At 34.2% G+C, this 23,641-nt stretch overlaps 2 protein-coding genes across 3 annotated transcripts; both read left to right on the top strand.

The window, feature by feature from the left end:
* Positions 1 to 10,847: 10,847 nt before the first annotated feature.
* Positions 10,848 to 17,188, top strand: LOC101205332 (ribulose-1,5 bisphosphate carboxylase/oxygenase large subunit N-methyltransferase, chloroplastic). Its single transcript, XM_004138876.3, has 6 exons — positions 10,848 to 11,389; positions 11,496 to 11,524; positions 11,838 to 12,049; positions 12,592 to 12,717; positions 13,650 to 14,054; positions 16,712 to 17,188. Exons 1-6 carry the CDS (start codon positions 10,863 to 10,865, stop codon positions 16,922 to 16,924), a joined length of 1,512 nt encoding a protein of 503 aa, XP_004138924.1. The 5' UTR covers positions 10,848 to 10,862; the 3' UTR covers positions 16,925 to 17,188.
* Positions 17,189 to 19,209: 2,021 nt separating this feature from the next.
* LOC101223025 lies at positions 19,210 to 23,641 on the top strand. Of its 2 annotated transcripts, XM_011650753.2 has the most exons (12): positions 19,210 to 19,454; positions 19,539 to 19,662; positions 19,768 to 19,828; positions 20,009 to 20,369; positions 20,834 to 20,920; positions 21,004 to 21,321; positions 21,428 to 21,563; positions 21,681 to 21,843; positions 22,070 to 22,198; positions 22,426 to 22,620; positions 22,714 to 22,836; positions 23,200 to 23,641. In XM_011650753.2, exons 4-12 carry the CDS (start codon positions 20,093 to 20,095, stop codon positions 23,302 to 23,304), a joined length of 1,533 nt encoding a protein of 510 aa, XP_011649055.1. In that variant the 5' UTR covers positions 19,210 to 19,454; positions 19,539 to 19,662; positions 19,768 to 19,828; positions 20,009 to 20,092; the 3' UTR covers positions 23,305 to 23,641. The 2 variants fall into 2 exon arrangements, with proteins under 2 accessions (XP_011649055.1, XP_004138994.1); XM_004138946.3 differs by lacking the exon at positions 19,768 to 19,828.

The following is a 23,641-nucleotide window of genomic DNA, read 5'->3' as shown; positions in this document are numbered from 1 at the left end:
TCTTAATCTTCGTGCTAATATTATTATTATTATTAGTATTTGTATTGTTATTAGTATTCTTATTGTTATTGTTTATTGTTGTTGTAACTAAACCATCCACTCTATAATTACTACAACTACCCCTCTTTACAATCCATTTGAAATCCCCAACATAAACCACTACTCCTTAGCAAAGAGTACTCAAACATTCAACAAAACAAAAGTACCCTTTGGCTCCTTCCACAAAACAATTGCATTAAATGAATGTTTAAACTTTTAAAAGATAGCTATTTTTTGAAGATTAACATTATAACAATTTACCAGTTTATGCAATGTAGTTTAGAGAAGGAAAGCAAAGAGAGCTTGAAAGATTGATTTGGGGCTTCTTAACTTTTTATAAGAGGACACATCCTTGCTTCCTCTTGGAAGTCCTTGCATATGATGATGCCTCCCCTAAAAAATGAGGACAAAAAAAAAAATTGACAAGAGACATATATCACATTGTCTAGATCAAGTTAATTATAGTTTAATGCAATAATTACTATGGAATCAATCCAAAACTGAAGGTAAAGGTAAAAAAGAATAAAGAGAAAATAATTAGAAAAATGAGAAGAGATACATACAACCAAAAGAATGTGGCAATGTCTATATTTCTGGGAGCACACCATACTATTTTGTATGGCTTTTAGACTTTTAGAACACCACAAAAATTAGCTTATAATTTCAAATTTTTGAACAAACCTACAAAATTAATAGTGTTGAAAACTATACATCATCATCCTCTTCAAGTTCTTCAAACTCCATGAACATACATAAATTTTGAACTGCTATAGAATCAGTCCAAAACTGAAGGTGAAGGAAAAAAAGAATACAAAGATAATAATTAGAAAATGAGTAGAGAGATACATACAAGCACAACATACCAAGGATGATGTATAACAAACTGAAGCTGCAGGTGATGTCATGGTTTACAGCAGAAAAATGAGATGTGCACTATGTCTTAATATGAAAATGTTCTTTGAGATATCAATTTTAAGATGAAATTGACACATAATGATGTTAATTCTTCAATCACACAATGTTATTTGTGATGTAATTCAAATTCTATAATTTCTTTCACTATCTCATTCCAAAGACACTATCATCAAATAAGTGACACTATCAATATCAAATAAGTTCTATACATGTTTATTGATATCCCATTCCTACATTTAACGCCAACATGTTTGAATCAAAAGGCCTACTTATTTACCTTCTCTTCCATAACTTGCTTTAGAATGGAAAGTGCTATGGTTTCAGCTTCTTGAAGTGTTAGGTCCTAAAATCAAAATTGAATACAATATTGGTGTATGTGGAAATTGAATTAAAAGCCAGAGGCAAAACATATGGATGTTTAACATTGAAATATAAGTTGCTTGAGTTCATATAATGTTTTTAAAAAATGGGATCGTGAAACATACATTTTTAATAAACTAGAAACAAAATTATCTTTGTTGGTTCCATGATCTACAAAGATGTTCTTAGTACTATATGAAGAGGGATTGTTGGAGGGAAGAGAGAATAGAGCATTCAAGACACCATTCTAGAATAAGCTTATGATATTATAGATTATGGTCGTGCATTTCACCATCAATAGTAGGTCTACAACCTCTATAATTGTTTCTACATACAACAACACTTTGACATGTACGCTTCAATTTCCTTATTCTGAGAGAATATGACAGAAACTCACTAAGGATTTTCCATATTGCTTGAATCAGGATGAGCATCTTCGTTTAAGTCTTCCATCATCTTCTCAATTATTCTCCATCTGTTGGAGGTATTTGAAAAGATGAGGAAAATGTATGTGTACCTCTCAAGAACAAATTTCCCCTCCTTGTACCTTTGATATTTGTCGTGTCAGCAACATCAATCTACCCAGTCAATAGGTCAACATAAAATTCATTCAATAAAACAAAAACCCACAAATGTTTTCAGATACAAGCCATAATAAATTATACCATTTTCAACTCTAGTTTAATGTTATTTTAGAATCTCAAGCAAATGAAATGTATTATCACATTCATACCCATGCATATATTGGAGAAGCTTTTAACTAACCCTATCTAGTAGTGGCTAACAATTGAACGATAAGTCTTTTTGTTGAAATTTTTTGATTAGTAAGAGAGAATTTTCTATTTTTCTTTTTCTTTATTATAGCCAAGTTACCACCTAGGTTGTTCCTTCCCTAGCACATGGAAAAAATCTAAAATCAGTTTCCTAATATCACAACTAAAAGCTTCTCATTTTCTCCCAATGTAAAAAACAACCAAATCTAAACAACAAAAAGAAAGCATTCAATCTCCATTGATGTTATAAATCAACAAATATCACCAAATGATGAGAACCAATCAATAAATAAAACTCCCCTTGAAGACTTACAGTACTAAGAAAGTTGTAAATACAAAAAACAAAAAACTAGAATAAAATAAGTAAGCAAAAGCAATACACCAGAGGAGAGAAATATTCCAACCATTAGAAAATCTTAGAACTCACAATGAAAAGACAAAGAAAGTAAAAAAAATGGGAAGAGAGAGTTGCCAGAAACAAAGGTGGGTAGTTCTTGTGTCTGATTGATTGGAGATGAAACTGGACTTCTGAAAAAGAACCTCCGTAGGCCACGAAGAGCAACTGTGGAGGTGGATCTCATCATAGCCATAACACTTTCGATTGAAATATTGCTTGTGCGTGAGATGATGGTTGTTCTCAGCCGTGTGTGATGCATGTGGAGGAAACGAATGGTTGTCGTACGTCTGGAATCAGGGAAGATCGGATGCACGAACAGACGAGCGAACTCTGACAAATGGAAGCTAAACCGACGATTGGATGATGAAGTAAATCGATTGGACGCTAAAAAATTGATGAACTTAGTTTAAGCCAAACTGATAATTGGAAGCTGACGAACGGTGAGGCGGTGGTGCATGAAAAGACATTGAATGATGAAGGCGATAAAAAGAGGAGAAGATAACCTCTAATCTTTGTGTTTTGTGTGTGGCCAAGAAGGACAAAGTGAACCTTTAAGGGTTGGCATTTTGGTTGTTGGTTAGGCGAGACGAGTGCTTGAGAGATTAGTGAGGCATTAAGATTGACGAGAAGACATGGTCTTAGAGGTTATTTTGAGCATGACTATGCGAGGAAGGCTAGGCTAGGCGTTGAGAGGTTAGTTGGGCGACCAAGCTATGCGAGATGGTCATGGAGGTTGTCTATGCGATTAAGACAAGTATGTGACATGCTCTAAACAAACGGTTTAAAGTTAATTCAGGTGTCCTAATCATGTTAATATGCATTTTTACGGCCAAGGAGGATGTGGAGGAGATGATGAGGTGTAAATAAGAGCTTAAGAGGTGAATCCAATCAAGGATTAAGTGTCACCTTAATCACATGCAAGGACTTCTATAAATAGGCAGCTTCAACAATGAATTTCTCACAACTCACTCGTGAAAAATTACTCAAATTATTCTTAAAAGTTCAGAAATTATGTCTAGTTTGTAACAGAGGGTTGTTGTTCAATTTAGATTCAAGAAGGTTGGAGATTAGATCAAGATTAGGCGATGATGTCATTTTTTAGAAGAATCTGAGCAAGATGCACTTCTAGAGGGCTACAAGACTCGTTTCTTGGAATTTTCCTTTGCAAATTTCAGGTAAGAAAGTTAAGATATTTTAGAACAACTTTGTAGAAGGAAGTTTTGTCAAAAGGCTATATAATTCATTTTTGGGTGTGTTGGAGTCAAGCAGAGTAACAAGGTAAGATTAGACGAGATGAGTGTGCATTTTGATGTCATAAAGGATATTCTGAGAAAGGGTTGACATTGGACACATGACCTATGCGCGAGATGCACGACCAAGAGAGGAAGGTTGCGTAAGACGCCGGACACACGACCAAGAGAGACGCGTGGCATGCCTGTGCGTAAGGTTAGCACGCGGGTATGCCCAGCGCGCGTGGAAAACCTCTTAAGAGGTTAGCACGTGGGCAGCTCAGCGAGCAGTCAAGGCCCTGCCGCCCACCCATATGCGTCAGGCAATGTCATGACATGACTTTGGGTCATTGCGAACTGTTTTGAAAATTTTAAGTACTCCTTTGATGTTTTCTTGGTGAAAGAGAAACTAATTAGATTATTTCACCATATTTTCAAGTCAAGAAGAGATCGGGCAAATTTATAAGCCAAAGATTTAGGCTTGTATTTGTGAGTGGAAGATGATTTTGTTAAAGTGATTTAAAGCTTGTGTTAAGCCATGATTTATCTTAAATGTTTAAGCTATTTATGAATTGTTTTCAAACATGTTATTAAATAAAATATTTATGCAAGATTACTGTTCTTGAAGGTTATGTTTAAGGATTATTGAAAATGAGTTAAGAATTCCTTATTGTAAAAGGATTTAAGCTTTATGAATGTTTTATCATAACCATGTCATCTTAAAATTTACTCGTTATGAGGCAGGCTTAAAATTTACTCGTGATGGGGTAAGATTAAAATTACTCGTAACGGAGCAGAATCAGAGATAGTATCGAGTAATCTTTACCACCTCCCAAGAGTAGATACTTGGGTTTTGAGCAAGAAAAAGCAAAATTATTGTTATTGTTTTCCTAATGTTTTAAGCTTTAAGCTATAATGACTATGATTTATTGTTTACTTTTCAAAGGATTTCTAAAGCATTATTTCTGAGATTTATGATTTAAATTTATGAAAATTTATTTAGAAAACTACCACACACTAGGCTCGTTTAACTCATCATTTCCAAAATGTTTTTCCTACTTTCTAGGTAGAGATCGTATTCTTGGAGTTTAAATCGCTGCTAGTTGTCTGTTGAAGTGTTTAGTCGTTTATCGTACGTGTTTCATTCAATGTTGTTGTTCATCTTTAAAATGTTAGACTTAGGTTGGGTTTTTGGTATTAGGTTTGGTTATGTAAAATAGAGTTTTATGTTGTCTGTATAAACTTATCTAAAATTTGTCTTAAATAGAAAGAGTTTCTTTAGTTATGTTTATAAGTTATATGTTAGCTTTCGCTGTTGTTTATTGTTTTATGGGTTAAGTTATGGGTAAACTTATGTCGTTCTTGAAGTGAGTGATATCGGTTGGCTTCACGCCACGTCTTGGGCCAAGCAAGCAGGTGCTTAGGATGGGTGTGATAGTTATATCGCATCAAGACTATCATATTGCTTAATCGTGTTATAATGCTTAAACATTCTTTCACTTTTTCTCACATACAAGTTAGTTCACATATTCATCTTGCATCCATTTTCACCCCTTTATAGAGTCTCTAGGCATATTTAAGTAGTGTTATTTCCAGTATTATTCTTTTATATGTTAATTGTTTATACCGCCTAATTGAGAAGTAGGTCCTAGACTAAGATTTGATATCAATTTTCAGTGTTCGACTCTGGATCACCCAGATAAACCTATTGTTTCGCTTATACTTGGGTAAACAGTAGGAAAACTTGTACCTAATGTAATGAAGAGATACATAGTGAGCACTTCACATACAGTGATTATGACCAATGACTTATCGCATAGAAAACATGGAACTCAAGCACTCGTAAGTCCTATTTATAGTGACATTTTACATTCAATGGTCACTTCCTTGCTTTAAATGTGTCACTCTTTCATTTTTTTCGTGCTATGCAACCAACCCACACTTGACATGTAAGCCTAGTCGTTAGTTACGAGTGTTTTTCCTTGGCATGCCCCCACCTTATCTCCTTGGAAAGCTAAACTTTTTATCGTCTGACTCTCTTCTTGAGAAGCCACAGAACTTTTACTTCACCTTAGAGGGTTGTCCAATTGCCTTATACGAACGTCCAACTTTGCAACATAACGCCTTTCCTCCTTGTGACCGTACTTAGGTGCAAACACTTCTTTTTGTGTTACTACCCCTAACGCCTAGTTCTTAGCATCCATCGTGTACTCTTTCCTTGCAAGCCAATTATGATTGTGTTGCTTACTTTAACAGGGTGACACTCTAAATACTTCTCGCTATTTCTCTTATCGTATCTTTCTTCGCAAAAAGCCTCCTATCAACACTTAGTCAAACACAACTCTCCTAAACAAGGCTTCTCTTCAACAGGACTTCCTTTTGGATCAATGTCTCATGGTGACACCTCCTGCTTGCCATTTTTGTTCTTTACAAGCCCTTGACACTTGTTTTCCACTCCACGGACATCCCTTGGTCGCCTAAGAGTAATCCAAAACGTCTAACTTCCATACTAAACTCAAAAAGCCTTCTAATAAAGTCTTGATGTCTAGCTAACCTTACAATTCCTTGGTTGCAAAGTTCATCTTGCATGCTCTTCCCTTGGCTTTCTATGGCGTCCAATCTTTAGTACAAAGTGGTTCTCAATGCCTAACACACAAATGCCTTGTCTTGCCTTCCAAAATGCTTAAAACATGCCTTTAGAGGTTCATATGACACCTTTAGCCACCTAGCCATGTCCAAAACTCCTAGGATATGTCAAAACGCCTATTACCAACACTTAACCTAAAATCACTATTAAAACCCTTTCTTTCCTTCACTTGGCCACCTCAAACTAGGGGTGTGAGAATAACCTGACAACCCAAACCATATTATATGGTTTGGATTGGGTTAGTTTAAAATGTGAGTTGGGTTGGATTGAAAATTTTGAATTTTTTCGGGTTGGATTGGGTCTCGGGTTGGAGGGTTAAAAATTTTGGTTCAACCCAACCTAACCCGAGTTAATATAATATATATATATATATATATATATATATATATATATATGTGTGTGTGTGTGTGTGTGTGTGTATTTATTTATTATTTATTTAATAAAAGTTAAATAATTAGGTGAACTTTGTCACTTTGAAGCCGTGCGTTGCATTCCTCTCTTCTTATTTTGAATTTTTTTCTTTAGAAAATGAACAATTTTGAACTTTACAAACATTAGAATTTAGAGAAAAAAAAAACAATAAAACCCTAAAGTCAATCCATATTTTACGGATTGAGTTAGGTTGAAAGCTTAATTCGGGTTGACAACTCAACCAACCTGAAAATATGGGTTGGGTTGAGAATGCCTCCCAACCCAACCTAACCCAACTCATTTACACACCTATCTCAAACCTTCAACACTTAAGATTTTTTCAACTCTTCTTTCAACTAGGCCACCTAACCAAAGTAACAGCTTGACTTCAACTTCTACTAATCTTAGCTTTCTTTCTAAACTTAGAAATTCTTAAGAAATGTTAGGTTTAGGGTTTACACCTCACCACAGATATAAGAATAATCTCGAATTGATAGGAGTTCATAGTTAGCTCAAGAGTAATAAAGTCGAATAAATTCATTTTTAATCAATTAGCGATGTTATAAAGTAAAAGTGACTATTTCATGATTTGATTTTATACAACCTCACTATAGAAGATGCCTCCACTTACATGTCTCTACATGAGCATCTCCAGATCACTTCACTTGTACTAAATACAAAGTAGGCCGCTTGTGATTTTTCTCTGCATCTCTTTATGTAATGACAGAAATGTGGATTAAGTTTGAGTAATAATTTAAATGGTCTATAATATAAGAATAAGGGTGGACGCCTTGTTCTTCCTATATTAATCTTGATTTTAGGATATCAATGACACATTAATTACAATATGAAATATAATGGTTGTTGATTAGAGGAATTTAACTTCATTTTGTATTTTTCTCACTTTCTTCAATGTGTATTTTAAGTTGAATATGATTTCAAGTGATTTTGTTTTTTTCTTTTTTTATGTTGGCTTCATTTTGGTTTTACTTTGTCAATTTTGTTATCGATGTTGTGGTGTACTTATATTATATGTATTACTTGGTTGATATATTTACTACATGATTTTTTTTCAAATTTTATGCAGTTCATTGTAGTATTATTACGTATATGAACTAGGGGTGTAAGAATAACCTGAATAACTCGACAACCTATAAGAGCTGGGTTGGTTTAGTTTAAAATGTGGCTTGGGTTAGTCTTGGGTTGGGGGTTGAAAAATTCGGTTCAATTCAACCCAACTCGAATTAATAACATACATGCATATTATTAGTTTAAGAAAATAGGATAAAAGAAAAAGTTGGTTGATAATTAGGGATGACAACCCGACAAGCAACCTATATTTTAAGGGTTGGGTTGGGAATACTATTTGGGTTATTCGGGTTGCCAACCCAACAAACTAAAAAATATGGGTTGGGTTGAGAATGTCCCTCAACCCAATCTATTTGCACCCCTAATATGAACGATATAACTCATTGTGTATATCAATAATATATATTATTAAAGTATATCAACATATCAATAAAGTGAATCATTATCAAGTATATCAATCAAGTTTATAAGTGTATATCAAAAGTGTATCAAGTGTATAAGTAGGACTTTAAGCATATTAAATGTATTTAATCAATCAAGTGTATCTGTGAAGAATATACTAAGTGTATTTGCAGTTCATTAGTTGTATCAAACATATCACGTGTATCAAGTGTCATTACAAGAAAATCGAAACAATTGCGACGCTAGAAATAACGTCGACGAAAGGTGCGTCGTTGTTGATCACCTTTCGTCGACGCATGAAATGTTACGTCGTGGAAAGTCTAAAATTAAACTTAATGCGTTGACTTTCTGCGACGTAGAGGAACAAGACGTCGCGAAAAGTCTAAAATTAAATTTAACGTGTTCACTTTCTCCGATGTCACCCTGTCAAATGTCGCAGAAAGTGAACGCATTAAATTTAATTTTATACTTTTCGCGACGTCTTATTCCTCTATGACTTTTCGCGACGTAGCATTGTGTGCATCGCGGAAAGTCAACACATTAAATTTAATTTTATACTTTTTGCGACGTCTTGTTCCTCTATGTTGTGAAAAGTCCATTTCTGCGACGTAACATTGTGTGCGTCACGGAAAGTGAACGCATTAAATTTAATTTTAGACTTTTCTTGACATGCAACTTGCCACACGTCGCAAAAAGTGTCCGTATTGAAGTGACAATGGTCACATTTCTCCGACGTGTGACAGGGGACACGTTGAGAAAAGTTTAAAGAATTAATTTATTATTTAAACTTTCTTAGACGTTTGTATTTCATACGTCGACGAAAGGTACCTTCCTCAATGTCTTTGAAAACGTCGAAAAAAGTCCACACTATTTATTCTCCCTTCAAAACAGAACAAAATGCAAAACGAAAATATACTCAAAATCGACTAGATAGAGGGAGAAGAGGAGAGTTGTGTTGTAGTCGCCGTTTGTCTTCGCCACCACCACCTCCGGGAGTCTCCTCTTTTCTTCTCTTTTTCTTTTTCTTTTCAATTTTTTCGCTTCTCTGTATCCTTCCAAATCGTAGCAGAGCCAGAATCCAGAGCGCCGCAAAATGTGCTTATGAATCAATATTGAAACACAAAATTAAAACAAAAACCCATGAAGAAACTACAAGAATAATAGAAGTATGCAATTGAAATGATACGTAATAAGCTAGAAGATAAAGAAGAAGAAGAAGAAAAAGAAAAGAAAACAAAGTTTAAGCTTTCTCTAACATGATGACGATGTGCATCGGTGAACGTTTCCCCGTCGTCGATGCGAGCTGCATCGAGGAAAGTATCTCCAATGTACATGCTGACGTCGGAGTAACCTTCTCCGACATGTTTTGGAGTTTTTGCTGACGTAAAGTTGCGCTGGGGAAGACCCTATTTCTTGTAGTGTGTATCAAACTTGTTGAGTGTACTAGTGAAGTATAACAAGTTTATTACCAGTACATCAAATGTATCAAACTTATCAGTGAAAGATTTAAGTGTTTCAAGGCTTAAAGGATATCAAGTGTATCAAGAAGAATCAAGTATAATAATGAGTATTTGGGGTATCAAGGCATTTTAGGTGTATCAAAGTGTATCATAGGGCATCAAGTGTATCAAGGTCCAAAGATTATTAGGAAATATCAAATGTATCAAGAGATTTTAGTTGTATAAAGTGTGTATCAGATGTGTATCAAGTGTATATTAGTAACGATGACATTTATGACATTCTATATAAGTAGGTTGGGCTTTGTTTTACCACTTTTTACAAACAATAAATGTGTATGCTATGAACTTAATTATTATAACTTATTTTGCTTTTTTTTGTAACTACTCCTAACAAATAACTAAAAGAGGAATAAGGAAAAAATTATCTCCTATAACTTCTTTTAGATAGGGTAGACGATTTGTCTATCCTTTTATCTTTTCTTCTTTCTATATCATTATGTTGTGTCATGTTTAATACTATGATTTTTCGCTACTTCCTTTTGCAAAGGAAAATTTTCAAAAATAGCAAATTTTACCAAATATTTAAAACCTAATACAAAATTTTTAAATTCTATCACTAATATGCTACAATGATAGAAAGTCTATTAATGACAATCATTGATAGAATTCAAAATTTTGCTATAGGTTGTAAATATTTTAATTTATTTTGTTATTTCTAAAAATGTCTCTTTTATAATAAAAGTTTTACAATATTTAATATGCATTAAATATAAAGCAACATTTTCAAAAATATAATAATAAATTAAAATATTTAAAATTTTGGATTTTATCACTACATCATATCAATAACTATCACCGATAGAATTTGCTATAGGTTGTAAACATTTTGTAAAATCTATTATTTTTAAAAATTATTCAAATATAAATACAACAATTTTGTTAATATCGTCCAAAAACTTTAGAATTTAGAATTTGATTATATTTTATAAATATTTGGAGCATAAAATTATTTAAATATAAACATATGGAAATATCTCAAAGTGCATCCGATGTGGAAACCCTCAAAGCCTATCACAAATACAGGCCACGTATCAGTCCCACGTCTGCATAATCGTCAAAATTTTATCCATTTCTACTCCAATGGCCTACTCGAAACTTGAAACTCCCGACCTCGAAATGGCCACTCCAATTCAAACTCCCATGGGAATGGCCTTAGCTTCTTCATCCTCTAGTTTCCTTTCCCTTCCTCGCACTCCACCACACCTCCTACTCCCGTCAAAGCGGCCGCCACGGCTCTCTGTAACTTCCCTCGCCTCTCCAGATTTAGATCCATCGTTGCCTTCAAACGTTCACACCTTCTGGCAATGGGTTCGCCAGGAAGGCATGGTCTCCTACAAGACTCACGTGAAGCCTGCTATTTTCCCCGAAGGCCTCGGACTGGCCACCACTAAAAACCTATCCAAGAACGAGGTCGTTTTGGAGGTTCCTAAACGATTCTGGATAAATCCCGACGCCGTTGCTGATTCCGAGATTGGCAATGTGTGTAGTGGGTTGAAACCATGGATTTCTGTTGCTCTGTTTCTGATTAGAGAAAATCTCAAGGGCGACTCTCGTTGGCGTCGCTACCTCGATATTCTCCCCCAGGAAACCGATTCCACCGTGTTTTGGTGGGTTTGGCTTGGTTCTTACTGTTTAATCTGTTTTTGTCCTTTTTATGTCGCGTTTTCATAATTGTGGAGTTGATGGAGTGCTTGTTTTGATGTTTCAGTGCAGGTCTGAGGAGGAGCTTGCAGAGATCCAAGGTTCGTCTGTTTATTTGGAACTACGGTTTTTATGTTCTTAACAACCTAACATGCTTTCCCAATCTCAATTGCTTGAGGCTAGAACACTAAAATCAGTACAAAAGTTTATTTTGCGGCAATGTAAAACTTTAGGAAGGAGAAACGAGTTTGGTTTTTGATGTGTTGATTTCTTATGAATATTTAGGATTAGGGATGTGGCTCTGGTCCGTAGATTAATTAGTCTGGTGCTTTAATCTTGAAGAGGAATCTTCCTTGTGCTATTCATTATCATTTAATAATTGATTATAGCATTAATGCTTCATGAACTTTTCAGGAACCCAACTTCTGAGTACGACTTTGAATGTAAAAGAATATGTTAAGAGTGAATTTCTCAAGGTTGAAGAAGAGATATTGCTCCGCCACAAAGATCTATTTCCATCACGTATCACACTGGATGACTTCTTTTGGGCTTTTGGGATACTCAGATCAAGGGCATTTTCACGACTCAGAGGCCAAAACCTCGTTTTGATCCCTTTCGCGGACTTGGTTAGATCTCAAAACTCTTCCTTTATTAGGGATGCTTGGAAATTTTCAGTAGCTTTTTAATAGAAGCCATAAAATATTTGGTTGATTATAAATTATTGTAATATGTTTTATGTTAAAACTTTTCTATTGTTGTTATTTTACAATAAAATATATATAGTTTATATTTATATTAATTTTCACAAAAATAGTTAAGTTTATTACATGCAAATACAACTATTATTTATTAAAGTTTTTATCTTCTTAAATATAAATCTGCCTTTTAAAATTTCAAATTCAGAATAGGAATACTCTATGAACATGGAACAATTTTCAAAAGCACATTTGTCGAACCTATTTTCACTAAAGGATTAGAACACAAAACAAAAATCTGGATTACCAACCATGAATGAAACATGAAAATTTGAGACCATGAATTGATTGCCTACCTAAATCTAGCATCGTGGACTATAGCCTATATCTTACAAGAACATCATAACTCAATGGTTTATTATCTAGCACCAAACAAAAGTTTAACACTGTCAATACAACTCATAATTAATCAGGTCAACCACAGTGCTAACGTAACCACAGAAGAACATGCATGGGAGGTCAAGGGTCCGGCAGGTCTCTTCTCATGGGATGTCCTGTTCTCGCTCCGCTCCCCACTTTCCGTGAAGGCTGGTGACCAGGTGAAATATTAATTTCTACGTAATGATTGATAGTTGGAATTTTGAAGTTTTTATTCCAAAACTATAATTTACGTGTAGTGAATAAAACACGAGACAAGACAAGACAAGGAGGCATTTTGATCTGATCTTTTCATGAGTAAAATGATGATTAAATTGCATTTCTGTCCTTTCATTTCAATCATAGTTTCAAATTTAGCGCTTTAAGAAGTTTACCGTTGTCGCTTCTATCATGTAATCAAAACTTACCCAAACATCCTGTTGGAAAAAACCTCGCACTTTTGCCATAGGAAAGAAACAGAAAAATAATAGAGAAACTAAAGGAAGGTAACAAAACTCCAATCTGAAGAAAAAGACCACAAACCAGAAATTTTCTACTACGTCCAAAATATAACAATCACACCAAAATCTCTCTCCTACTCCAATTTCAAAATCACTCTCAAAGCTTTTGACTATTTACAACTTTTTTTCCACTTTCAAACTAGAGAATACACAAGAGAATTTAACTTGAATTAGCACATCTTTTAAGTGTTTCTGAGTGGAACGAATTGGAACTAAAGATATAAACTTCTTATATAGTGCCTAGGGTCCATGACTCCCTTAAACTTTTCTGATATTGGATTCCTGCACTTCTAAATTCTAATATTTTGCCGAATCCCAACACATCCCATTACTAGTTTAAGAGTAGCAGAAACCTAAAGTATAAAATATCTGTAGTTGAACTCAAAAATGAGTCGGAGAAGTTTCAAAATACATTAGTTGTTGCATTAAACATATTATGGGTCCTATGTCTTCATTTTTCTTATTTTTCATCTAAGATAGCTAAAAATGTAATTTGGCCTTAAAAATATACTTTTCGCCAAGGTTGTTAGGAAAACAAATATTAGTGATATTTTGAAAGTGGATTAACCTTCTTTTGACTGTATGTTCGACAGGTGTTTATCCAATATGACTTAAAAAAGAGCAATGCAGACTTAGCTCTTGACTATGGGTTCATAGAGCAAAAGTCCGACCGCAATGCATATACACTGACGTTAGAGATACCAGAGTCAGATCTTTTCTTTGATGACAAGCTAGATATCGCTGAGACAAATGGTCTCAATCAGACTGCGTACTTTGACATTATTTTGGAGCGTCCTTTTCCACCTGCAATGCTTCCGTTTCTACGGCTGCTAGCTCTTGGAGGTACAGATGCATTCCTTTTGGAATCTCTGTTTAGGAACTCTGTCTGGGGTCATCTTGAAATGCCTGTTAGTCGAGCAAATGAAGAGCTTATATGTCAAGTGGTCCGAAATGCTTGTGAGGCGGCGCTTTCTGGCTACCATACCACCATTGAAGAGGTAAACCATCAAATCTTCATTTATATGTTATGTTTTCATAACATTAAACAACTTTCATTAAAAAAATGAAAGGATACACGGGCGTACGAAAAAAATGAGCCCACAAAAGGAGGATTCCCATTTCAAGAGATTCCAACCATACAAAATAAAGTCCATAGGATAATTACAAAAACCTTCTATATCGAAGCTCAATAAGACACCAACCTACTGCATATTTTATCCACTAGAGTCCCAGAAAGAGAACTTTTCGAATTGTTCCCAAGAGGAAGGCCCAGGTGAGAAGAGGGTAAGCTCCCCACCTCGCAACCAATCCATTCAGCCCAACTCGTGATCTTCTCTTCCTAGGTATTGATATCCAAGACGCTACACTTTCCTCTATTAATTTTCAACCCCGACATCTTTTTTAAGAAAGCCAAAAGATGATTCAACGAATTAACATTACCAGAGCAAATGAAAAGTGTCATTTGCGAATTGAAGATTTGAAGGAGTCACCTTATCCTTCCATACTTCAAAGGGCTTAAAGATCTTACCGTTAACTCACTCACCAACTTTACAAAAAACACCCACCACCCAGATAAAGAGGAAAGGGAAGAGAGGGTCTCCCTGTCTCTGAAAAATTCATTAAGCTTCATTAAGTTATTAACACAATAAAATTATATAATATGTAGCCAGAACACGTTGACACTCAACAATCATTAATAAAGTTGATTTGGTGGATAAATTCCTCCAAGTCAACACGGCCATTCGAATCCAAAATCACAAGGTTTTAAAGGGGCACAAAGTACCAAAACCAAAATTAAGTAACAATAGACCATTATTCAATATATATTATAATTTAATACTTAAAAATTAATATTAAAATACAATAACCGCACCCGTATGACCCTTAATAAATTGACTCCTACTTTCAACGGTCAACTTTTTTACTTGACTTTTGACTAAAAATTAAAAAATTCCTTTTGCCTTTGATGTGTTAATTTTGATTAAAAATTATTTAAACAATTTAATTAATTAAAATTCCACTTAATTCCAATCAATCTAATTCACCTGATTTGAATTCTTATTCGATATTATTTAAATATCATTTCTCTCCTTTGGTAATTTTTTATAATATTAAATATTAATAATAATTTATTCTCTCGACTATTTTGAACGATTCAAATTTCTCAATTGCACTATTCTAAATCTTATTTTACAATAAACTAGTAGAGGAACCTAATGGACCTACAAATCACGAACTCCAACTATTCGAGCTTAACCGACTAAACTCTTTAACCTAACTAACCAACATTCGTCAATTAACGAGACTATCTACTACAACCCGTAGCTACATTCTCCTCAATATAAATATATGTGTGTTCATTTGGTATTACCATGATTAGTAAGTTGACCCTTCATAGGTTGTTTGTAAGCTTGATTGGGTCAAAATATTGTTTTACCTCAAGATTACTTCTTGTTCCTTAAGTTTTGTTGATCTTTTGATTATCGATTTGTTTATGGTCCAACCACTAAACCGAATTCCTCTCAGGCTAGTGTGAGGGTGGGATCCCTTGTTTAAGTTCTAAAGTCAGCACATAAATTTTGATGATCAATTTCGTTGATCTCTATTATCTCAAGAAACGGGTAAAAGTAAATTTTGTCTTGCACCTTATGTATCCAAACCTTATGTCTTCAAATATCTACTCGGTCTTTCCATAAAATGAAAGGTCTATTGGGCCAATGCTATTGTGTTGCCCTCACCATTATATACCTAAGGATAATTCCGAATAAACAAGAGTCCATAGTTAGTTTAGGATTAAGGTCGAGTTAGGTAGATCATCGAAATCGAGATAGTCCGTTTTAAATTGTAAACTATGTTGTAAAATAAAAATGAATATTTTGTGGTTCAGTCTTATGTAAACTCTTTACATAGAATCTCATATGTCTTGATTTAGCCCACATCCATAATGTCTTGAATAAGGTGTCCAACCCTATTATTGTACTATAGACCATTTAGACCTAAATGAATTAGTTGAAGACCATGACCTCTCCAAAGTTGAAGAGAAAACAAATTTGTACAAGGTTGAAGGAAGGGGGCGGTAGTCTGAGTTAATGCTATCAATTTAAAACAAAATTGTGGTTATGTTGGTTTATATGGGATGATTAGTATGTTATCCTTTTCTTGACCCGAATGTTGTAGGGTTCGATAGTATGTCTTGTGAGATTAGTTGAGTGCAAGTTGTTTAAACAATCACGAAAATGAAAATGAAAAAGAAAAAAAGAAACTCAAATATAGATGACGTAGTCTCTAAAATTTAGCCAGTTTCAGTTAGATTTCTGAAATTTGGATTGTGGTTTTATACCATTTTTGTGATTTAAATGATAACACGAGTATAATATGCTTATTGAACAATTATTGGTAGTTACAAACAACTTTGTTTTGTCCAATTGTGAAGTCTCTCACTATTTTGAATTTTATTGTTATCATGCCGGACAATATTGTTCAATACGGCATGTCATGTTATGGTTGCCACAATACGAGTTCAAATAAGGAACTAAATGGACACAAGTATCAAAGTTGAAAATACTACATATAAAATTTAACCAACCTAGCTTAGCTGCCTTGACACAGTTGTGTTACTGATCTCACCTCATTTGACAACGGCAATGAATTGCAGGATGAGAAGCTGAAAGAAGAAAATCTTGATTCAAGATTGAGGATTGCTGTTGGAATAAGAGAAGGGGAGAAAAGGGTATTGCAGCAGATAATCCAAATTTTCAAAGACAGGGAGCTTGAATTGGATCAATTGGAATATTACCAAGAAAGGAGGCTAAAGGATCTTGGGCTATGTGGGGAGCAAGGTGAAATAATCTTTTGGGAGACCAAATAGAAGGCCCCTTGTACTGCCTTAACAAAAAGGCTGAAGAGAACATCAAACACCCTTTTCAGGGTTTAAATACATGGGATTTCAATATTGGCGTGTTTTGGTCCACCTCATGTTTCAATTAGTCAGTGAGTAAATCTTCGGTTTCTTCTAAAATCAAATAGGCTAGGTACATTGTCTCCATATTTTAATTAACTAATTTATATAAATTATTGGTGTTGAAATCATCTTTATTATATCCATATCACAGCTTACATGTTGCACAGTTCAGTTAGCGTTACTATGTTTTTCTCTTTTTACTTGCATTTATCATCCTTCGTTAATGATACAGTTTTTTGTTTTGTTTTGTTTTTGGGTTGAACAATGTGAGGGTTGATGGATTCAAATGAGTGTTTACGTTTAGCTGATAGAGTTATGTTCATGCTGGTTCATTTGAAGAGATTCAACTCAACTATAATCATCCTTAATGGTAGTTTTCCACGATGTTGATATGAATGGATGATTTGCACAACAATTTAGAATACAACTTTGATATTAACTTTGAAGAATAGGGAGAAGTTTTAAGAACTCTGTAGTTTGTTTGTGGAAGGGATTCTGTTTATTTAAATAGCGTTTGTATAGCTTAGACATGTCAACAACCCCTTTCTCTTTTTAAATTTTTATTATTTAAATAGTTTATTTTCTATTTATTTACTACTTATTTATATTAAATAACTACGTGGTGCTTTGGTTTGATTCGAAATAAAATACAGAAAAAGTTAAAACAAAATTACAGAAATCATGTATCAGTAATTTAGAAGTCAAGCATTAAGGAAAAAGATTATATGAGGATACTATGCCTTTTGCAGAATTTTTTTTTGCTGCAACGCTCTTCCTCCATTGTTGATCTACTTCAATAGGCCTTCTTTGCTGTGACTCTTGGCAATGAATGACTGGTGGGAGTCCTTCTGAGAGAGGGAAACTTGGAGAAGAGAAGTAGGATGAAAACTTTAGATAATTTGTCTGTTTTTCTTTTCAAGAGAGAAAATACAGATTCCAGAATACAAGAAATACGGTTAGTAGATACTATGTCAAGTCTCACTCAATTTTAAAAGAGAAATTGTCAAAAATAGCAAATCTGACAAAAATGTATACAGCATAGAGCAAAATTTTCAGATTTTATCAATAATAAACATTAATATACATATAAAGTCAACAACGTGAATAAATTTTGAGTTTAATGATTCTGTTAACTTATTTTCGTTATCCCTTCAAGAAGGTTCGGTATGTATCGTAAGAAAGTTGACATATGTGGCTAGAGAAGTTGCTAGGAAGGGATGTGACACTTAATGTATGTTGTAACAAATTTAAATCTTGTCGGTGCATAAAATTATGATGTAGATTTAAAATTTCACCGTAGGATTAACATGTGCTTGTGGATTGATATTATATTATAAATATTATAATATATTGTAGGCATGTGTAGAGTTTCATAAAGCATTAGTATAAAGTGTTATATTAATTTATTAAATGCATGTTTATATAAATGTTATATAAAAGCATGATAGATGTGTTATAGGTCTTTGTCTAACTTATAAGGGTTATAAAAGGAATTAAACATCTAAATTTTATAATAAATATAAATTGCTTGATCACCTAAGGTGGTTAATTGGTTTAATTTTTTTTTTCACTTTTTCATAAAAAAAAATAGGTTGATATCTTTTAAAAGTGTGACTATAAGAAAACATATTAAAATTTGAGAGAATCATCATAAATTACAATAATTACATAGAAAGAGAGAATTTTAAGTTAAACAAACCGTCGGAAATCAGATACTACACATAAATAGGTACATGGAGATGTTAGATCATCTAAGTTAACCCACTTCTAGCGTGTAAATGAAAGAAAACAATGTAAAAGAAAGCATTCCCGATAAGTAATCATTCACGCACAAGAAACCTCTTGGTGCATTTATCATTACAGCTTAGCAGGTTAACAGAGGCAAGCTCCCACACAATCTTGCTTCTATAGTAGAGTTTCACTATCTCCACAATTACTTTGAAAATCTCACCTACGTATTTATTTAATTGTGATTGAATTAAAAAAAAAATTTAATATTTTGTCATTTTTAACATTTATGTATGTGAATATATGTATCAGGTGTTTTGAAGTGATATTTTAAGACAAAAATTAAACTCTTACAAGTTTTGAAATATAAAGACTTAAAAGTTAGTTAAATAATAGAAATTGAAATTTGAAAGCGAATTAAATATTGAAAAAGAAATAGAAAAATAGAATAGACAGTTAAAGAGATGGTTGGTTGGCGGAAAGTTAGTTTGGCGCAAAGTTGAGAGTGGAGATCCGTATCCAACGGAATATATGTTGTTATTTCATACCATTTATCTTTCTTCTTCTCTCTTCCTTCTTCTCCCAAAATCTTCCATTCCACTTTCTGAAACACACAGAATAGAGTTCACAAGACGGAGGAATCTGAGTTCCCACGGGAACGACGATTCCTCGTTATTTATGCAGAATAATCGCTCTTCTGTTTCTCCATGTACGCCTCTCTCAAATCCCCATCTTAATCATCTTCATCTCCACTCATTTTATCTAATTTCTACGTTTTCTGTGCCTTTTTTAGGTCCAAAATGGTGTTACGATCTCGGTAACACGCCAATGTAACATCTAAATTCACGTCAAATCCTCTTCCAGGCAGCCGCTGGTAGTTGCCTGTTAATTTTCGAATGCCATTGTAGTCGAACAAGGTAGCTTCTCTCAAATTCCATGCGGATATGGAAATCTATTATTCTCTATTCTACACCTCAATTTGGCTGATTTCACTTTTGGTTTCGTTTTATGTCTATATGGAGAATGTAGAATAGCATGCTGTCAATGCCCAATTCAAGTTAGTACTTATGGTTTATGAATGAGGTCTGTTTATTTCTGCATTTGCAACTGATTTAGCATTTTTCTTATGATGCCAAACAATATTACAAATTGAAACTGTCTTTATCGCCTGATCAGAAACTCCTAAATTCGTAAAATGTGATTGATTCTGCTGTTATGTACCACCACAAAATGATAATGCTTGCGACTTTGACTATATTATAGGTCTCTTCTTCGTGGACTGGGCATTTATCGACCTGGTGCTTTCGTTAAGTCATCATAGAGGTTTAGAACTTTAAATCTTATACAATGGGTGGTTGCACCTCAAAACTTAGTCGAAACCTCAAAGCATATAGGAAGTACTCATCACGATTTGGAAAACGACGTAGTAAGATTTCAATTCCTGACGTTAGTATCAAAGCGATTGGAGATTCACGAAAACATGCTGGAGATTTCAAGGTCAATGAGTTTGTTCATCTCGATTTTGAGAAGGGAACTGCTCGCAACCGTGCAAGGTCTGAAGTTCCTAAGAAGACATTTCATCTGAAGCAGCTGCATTGGAGCCATGGCCAAATTGATGCAAATGGTATATTCCTTCTGCTCTCAATCATTGAATAAAAAATATTACTGTATTTGGTATCCCATAACAGAGAATCATACTATTGCAGTGGACATTCTTAATACGTAATAGATAAAAAAAAATTCATACAATCACAGGAGTGAAGACTAACACTCATCGCTCACAAGAACTTGAACGAACAAGTAACGTATCGTCACTTGCCTCATGAAATAAATACAAATACATCGAGTCTTCATCGTACATGAATATCCACGACCATGTCTGCTAGTTCATCTATTCGACTAGTTATGGAATTTAACAAAATCCATGTATCTAAAATTAAGTCTAGATTAATTTCTAAGGGAATCCTTTTTATCTTCCTCACTCCTCTACCACCATGTTGGAAGATTTAGACGGAAAATAAGATTCTACTTTGGTTAAGTTGGATATATTCATCTAAATCGTGAATTTTGAAATCGTGTCACCTGCAGGAGTTTGCCAAGATGAACCGTGGTTCGATTCTGCTAGTATTTTGGACTCTGATTCTGATGACGAGGATTTCAGCAGTGTTCATGGAGGTAAAATCTTTTCTTCTCAACAGCCAACAATTTCTTTCACACTTCACTCACACAAATTGTTACCATGTGTTTTGAGATGGCAGATTGTTTTCCGTCAATTGGAAATGACCCGAATGCTCAATTGTTTCAGTATCAAAGCACATCGTGCTTCATTGATACTGGATGTATGTATGAAGGTTTCTATGAAAGTTATCTCAAAATCGATGGAGGGGCACAGAACTTTGAATATACGAGTCAGGAGTTCAATATGAATACTTGCCTGCCTTGTTTGCCTCCTCCAGCTAGTTACAATGAGAAGAATCATTCTTCTAATACCCAACCGGAAAATCAAAAGAAGTCGGCAGTTATCATGCTTTCTGTTAAGAGAAAGTCTGTTGACGGATACGAACGGACTGAGTTTTGTACGTAAACATTCTAGCTGTGGGGAACTTGTGTTGATTAATTTTAGTTTTAAATTACTCATTTGTTGGTTCAACTTGTATAAAAGTATAACTCTTTGATGCACAGGTACGTCAGAGAAAATCTTGTACCGCCCAAGAGCAGGACTTCAAATTTCATGTGGGAAGGGAGAAAAGTTAACTCCGTCGTCCTGGTCCCCTATATCACCTTCTGTCTTTAAGCTTCGCGGAGAAAACTATTTCAGGCATGTTCACGAGTTTCACGTGCATTGATTGTGTGCACATCTTGGGGCTTTTCGATTTGTAGATATTAAACTGTCTTTGTTTCTTCTCCTTTCTAACTCTGGACACCTATTGTGTAGAGACAAACAGAAATACCCTGCTCCAGACCTCAGCCCATATGTACCAATTGGAGTTGATTTGTTTCTCTGCCCCCAGAAGATAAATCACATTGCTCAGCATATTGAACTTCCACATGTGAAAGCACATGAAAAGCTACCATCCATATTAATTGTTAACATACAGGTCTTTTTTATTATCACTTTTTTTTTCTGTTCAATGAGCTTTCCAATTAGGATTTTGTCTACAATTACAAAAATGGAAAAGCAATGTGATAATTCCATGCGTTCTACTCGGAAAAGTCTTTGGCCTTCATTATTTTAATGGGCTATATTGATGACAAAACCTGAATGTTACAAACTGAAACCTAACTAGCCGAACTCTTGATTTCGTTTTGTTGTTTCGGATTTAGCTGCCTACATATCCAGCTTCCATGTTCTCTGGTGATTACGACGGAGAAGGGATGAGCCTGGTACTGTATTTTAGACTGTCTGACAATTTTGACGAAGAGATATCTCTACATTTTCAAGACTCCATCAAGGTTCCTTTTCTACCACTTAATTTGAATTTTATATTTAGTTTTGATATTTGAAAATGTATGATCTACGTCTACCTACGAAGATTTCCAGAAAAATGAAATGAATATGATGATATGTCATTCTCCTTTCTCTTTGAAAAGTACTTTTTATTCCATTATACTACTTGCAACGATAGCTCTGATAATCATAATAGTAATAAAAAATATCTAAAGCTGATTTTCTTCATCAGAGGTTGATTGAAGATGAAATGGAAAAAGTCAAAGGATTCACAAGGGAATCCTTGGTTCCTTTCAGAGAAAGGTTGAAAATAGTGGGTGGGTTGGTTAATCCTGAAGATCTCCAACTAAGTGCCACTGAAAGAAAGCTAGTTAGTTCTTATAACGAAAAGCCAGTGCTTTCACGACCTCAACACAACTTTTTCAGGGTAAAATGATTTCCATTTTTTGAGTTCATTCTGATAATAATATTAGAGATTTAGGCTTCTTGATGACTGACTTTTGCATTATGGTTATTTCAGGGAAAAAATTATTTTGAGATTGATTTGGACATACATAGATTCAGCTATATTTCAAGAAAAGGTTTCGAATCATTCCGTGATCGTTTGAGGCATGGGATACTTGACATTGGTTTAACAATCGAGGTACGTCTCTTATATTCAAACTTGGTAACAGCACCAACTTGTATGTATGTAAACTTCCCAAAGTTTCACTAACTGAAATGCCAGATCATGGGTCTATTTAGTTTTTCTCAAGAACATTGTGTTGATATACTAATGTAACGTGCTAATTAGTCCGTACAACTCTTTGACACATTGTGCCAACTCAGCATCCTTTTAATGGTAGTAGTGGTAGAGATTAAATAAATTAAAAGTAGAATCTAAAATTCAGCCGCAAAATTAAGTAAATAAATACAATAGTCAAATCAGGGGAGTGATGTAAATGATATTGTTAAGGCTGTAAATACGAAATAATAATGCTAAGTAATTTGTTTTGAGTGATGGCAGGCACAAAAACCTGAAGAACTGCCTGAGCAAATGCTGTGCTGTCTACGATTGAATAAGATCGATTTTGTAAACCATGGGCAGATACCTACAATTATGAGTGCGTAAGTGAAACTTTTGAGTGTTGGGAGATGATTGGAAAGCCAACGTTCCTGTGCATTATCATCACCAGTGAAGTAAAATGGGAGAATAGAAGACAAGTGTATTTATTTAAACATAATGAGCCCAAGGCCTTTGCAAAATGATAGGATCTTAGAAACAAAGCTTGAGATTCATTTTTATTTGATACCATTGTTTTTATTTTTCTTTATTTTTTACTCAAAGGGCAGTCGGATTGACATCAAAATCTTTGTGTTTTCTTATGCTGTGGATATTAAATATTCATATCCAAAAAACTACTCATGCTAAGATTTTATAACAAAATTACAGATATATTCTATTCATA

Source organism: Cucumis sativus, chromosome 2 (assembly GCF_000004075.3).
Source record: "Cucumis sativus cultivar 9930 chromosome 2, Cucumber_9930_V3, whole genome shotgun sequence".
Classification (NCBI taxonomy): domain Eukaryota; kingdom Viridiplantae; phylum Streptophyta; class Magnoliopsida; order Cucurbitales; family Cucurbitaceae; genus Cucumis; species Cucumis sativus.
The sequence above is the reverse complement of the archived record's forward strand: the minus strand, read 5'-3'. Positions and strand labels throughout refer to the sequence as shown.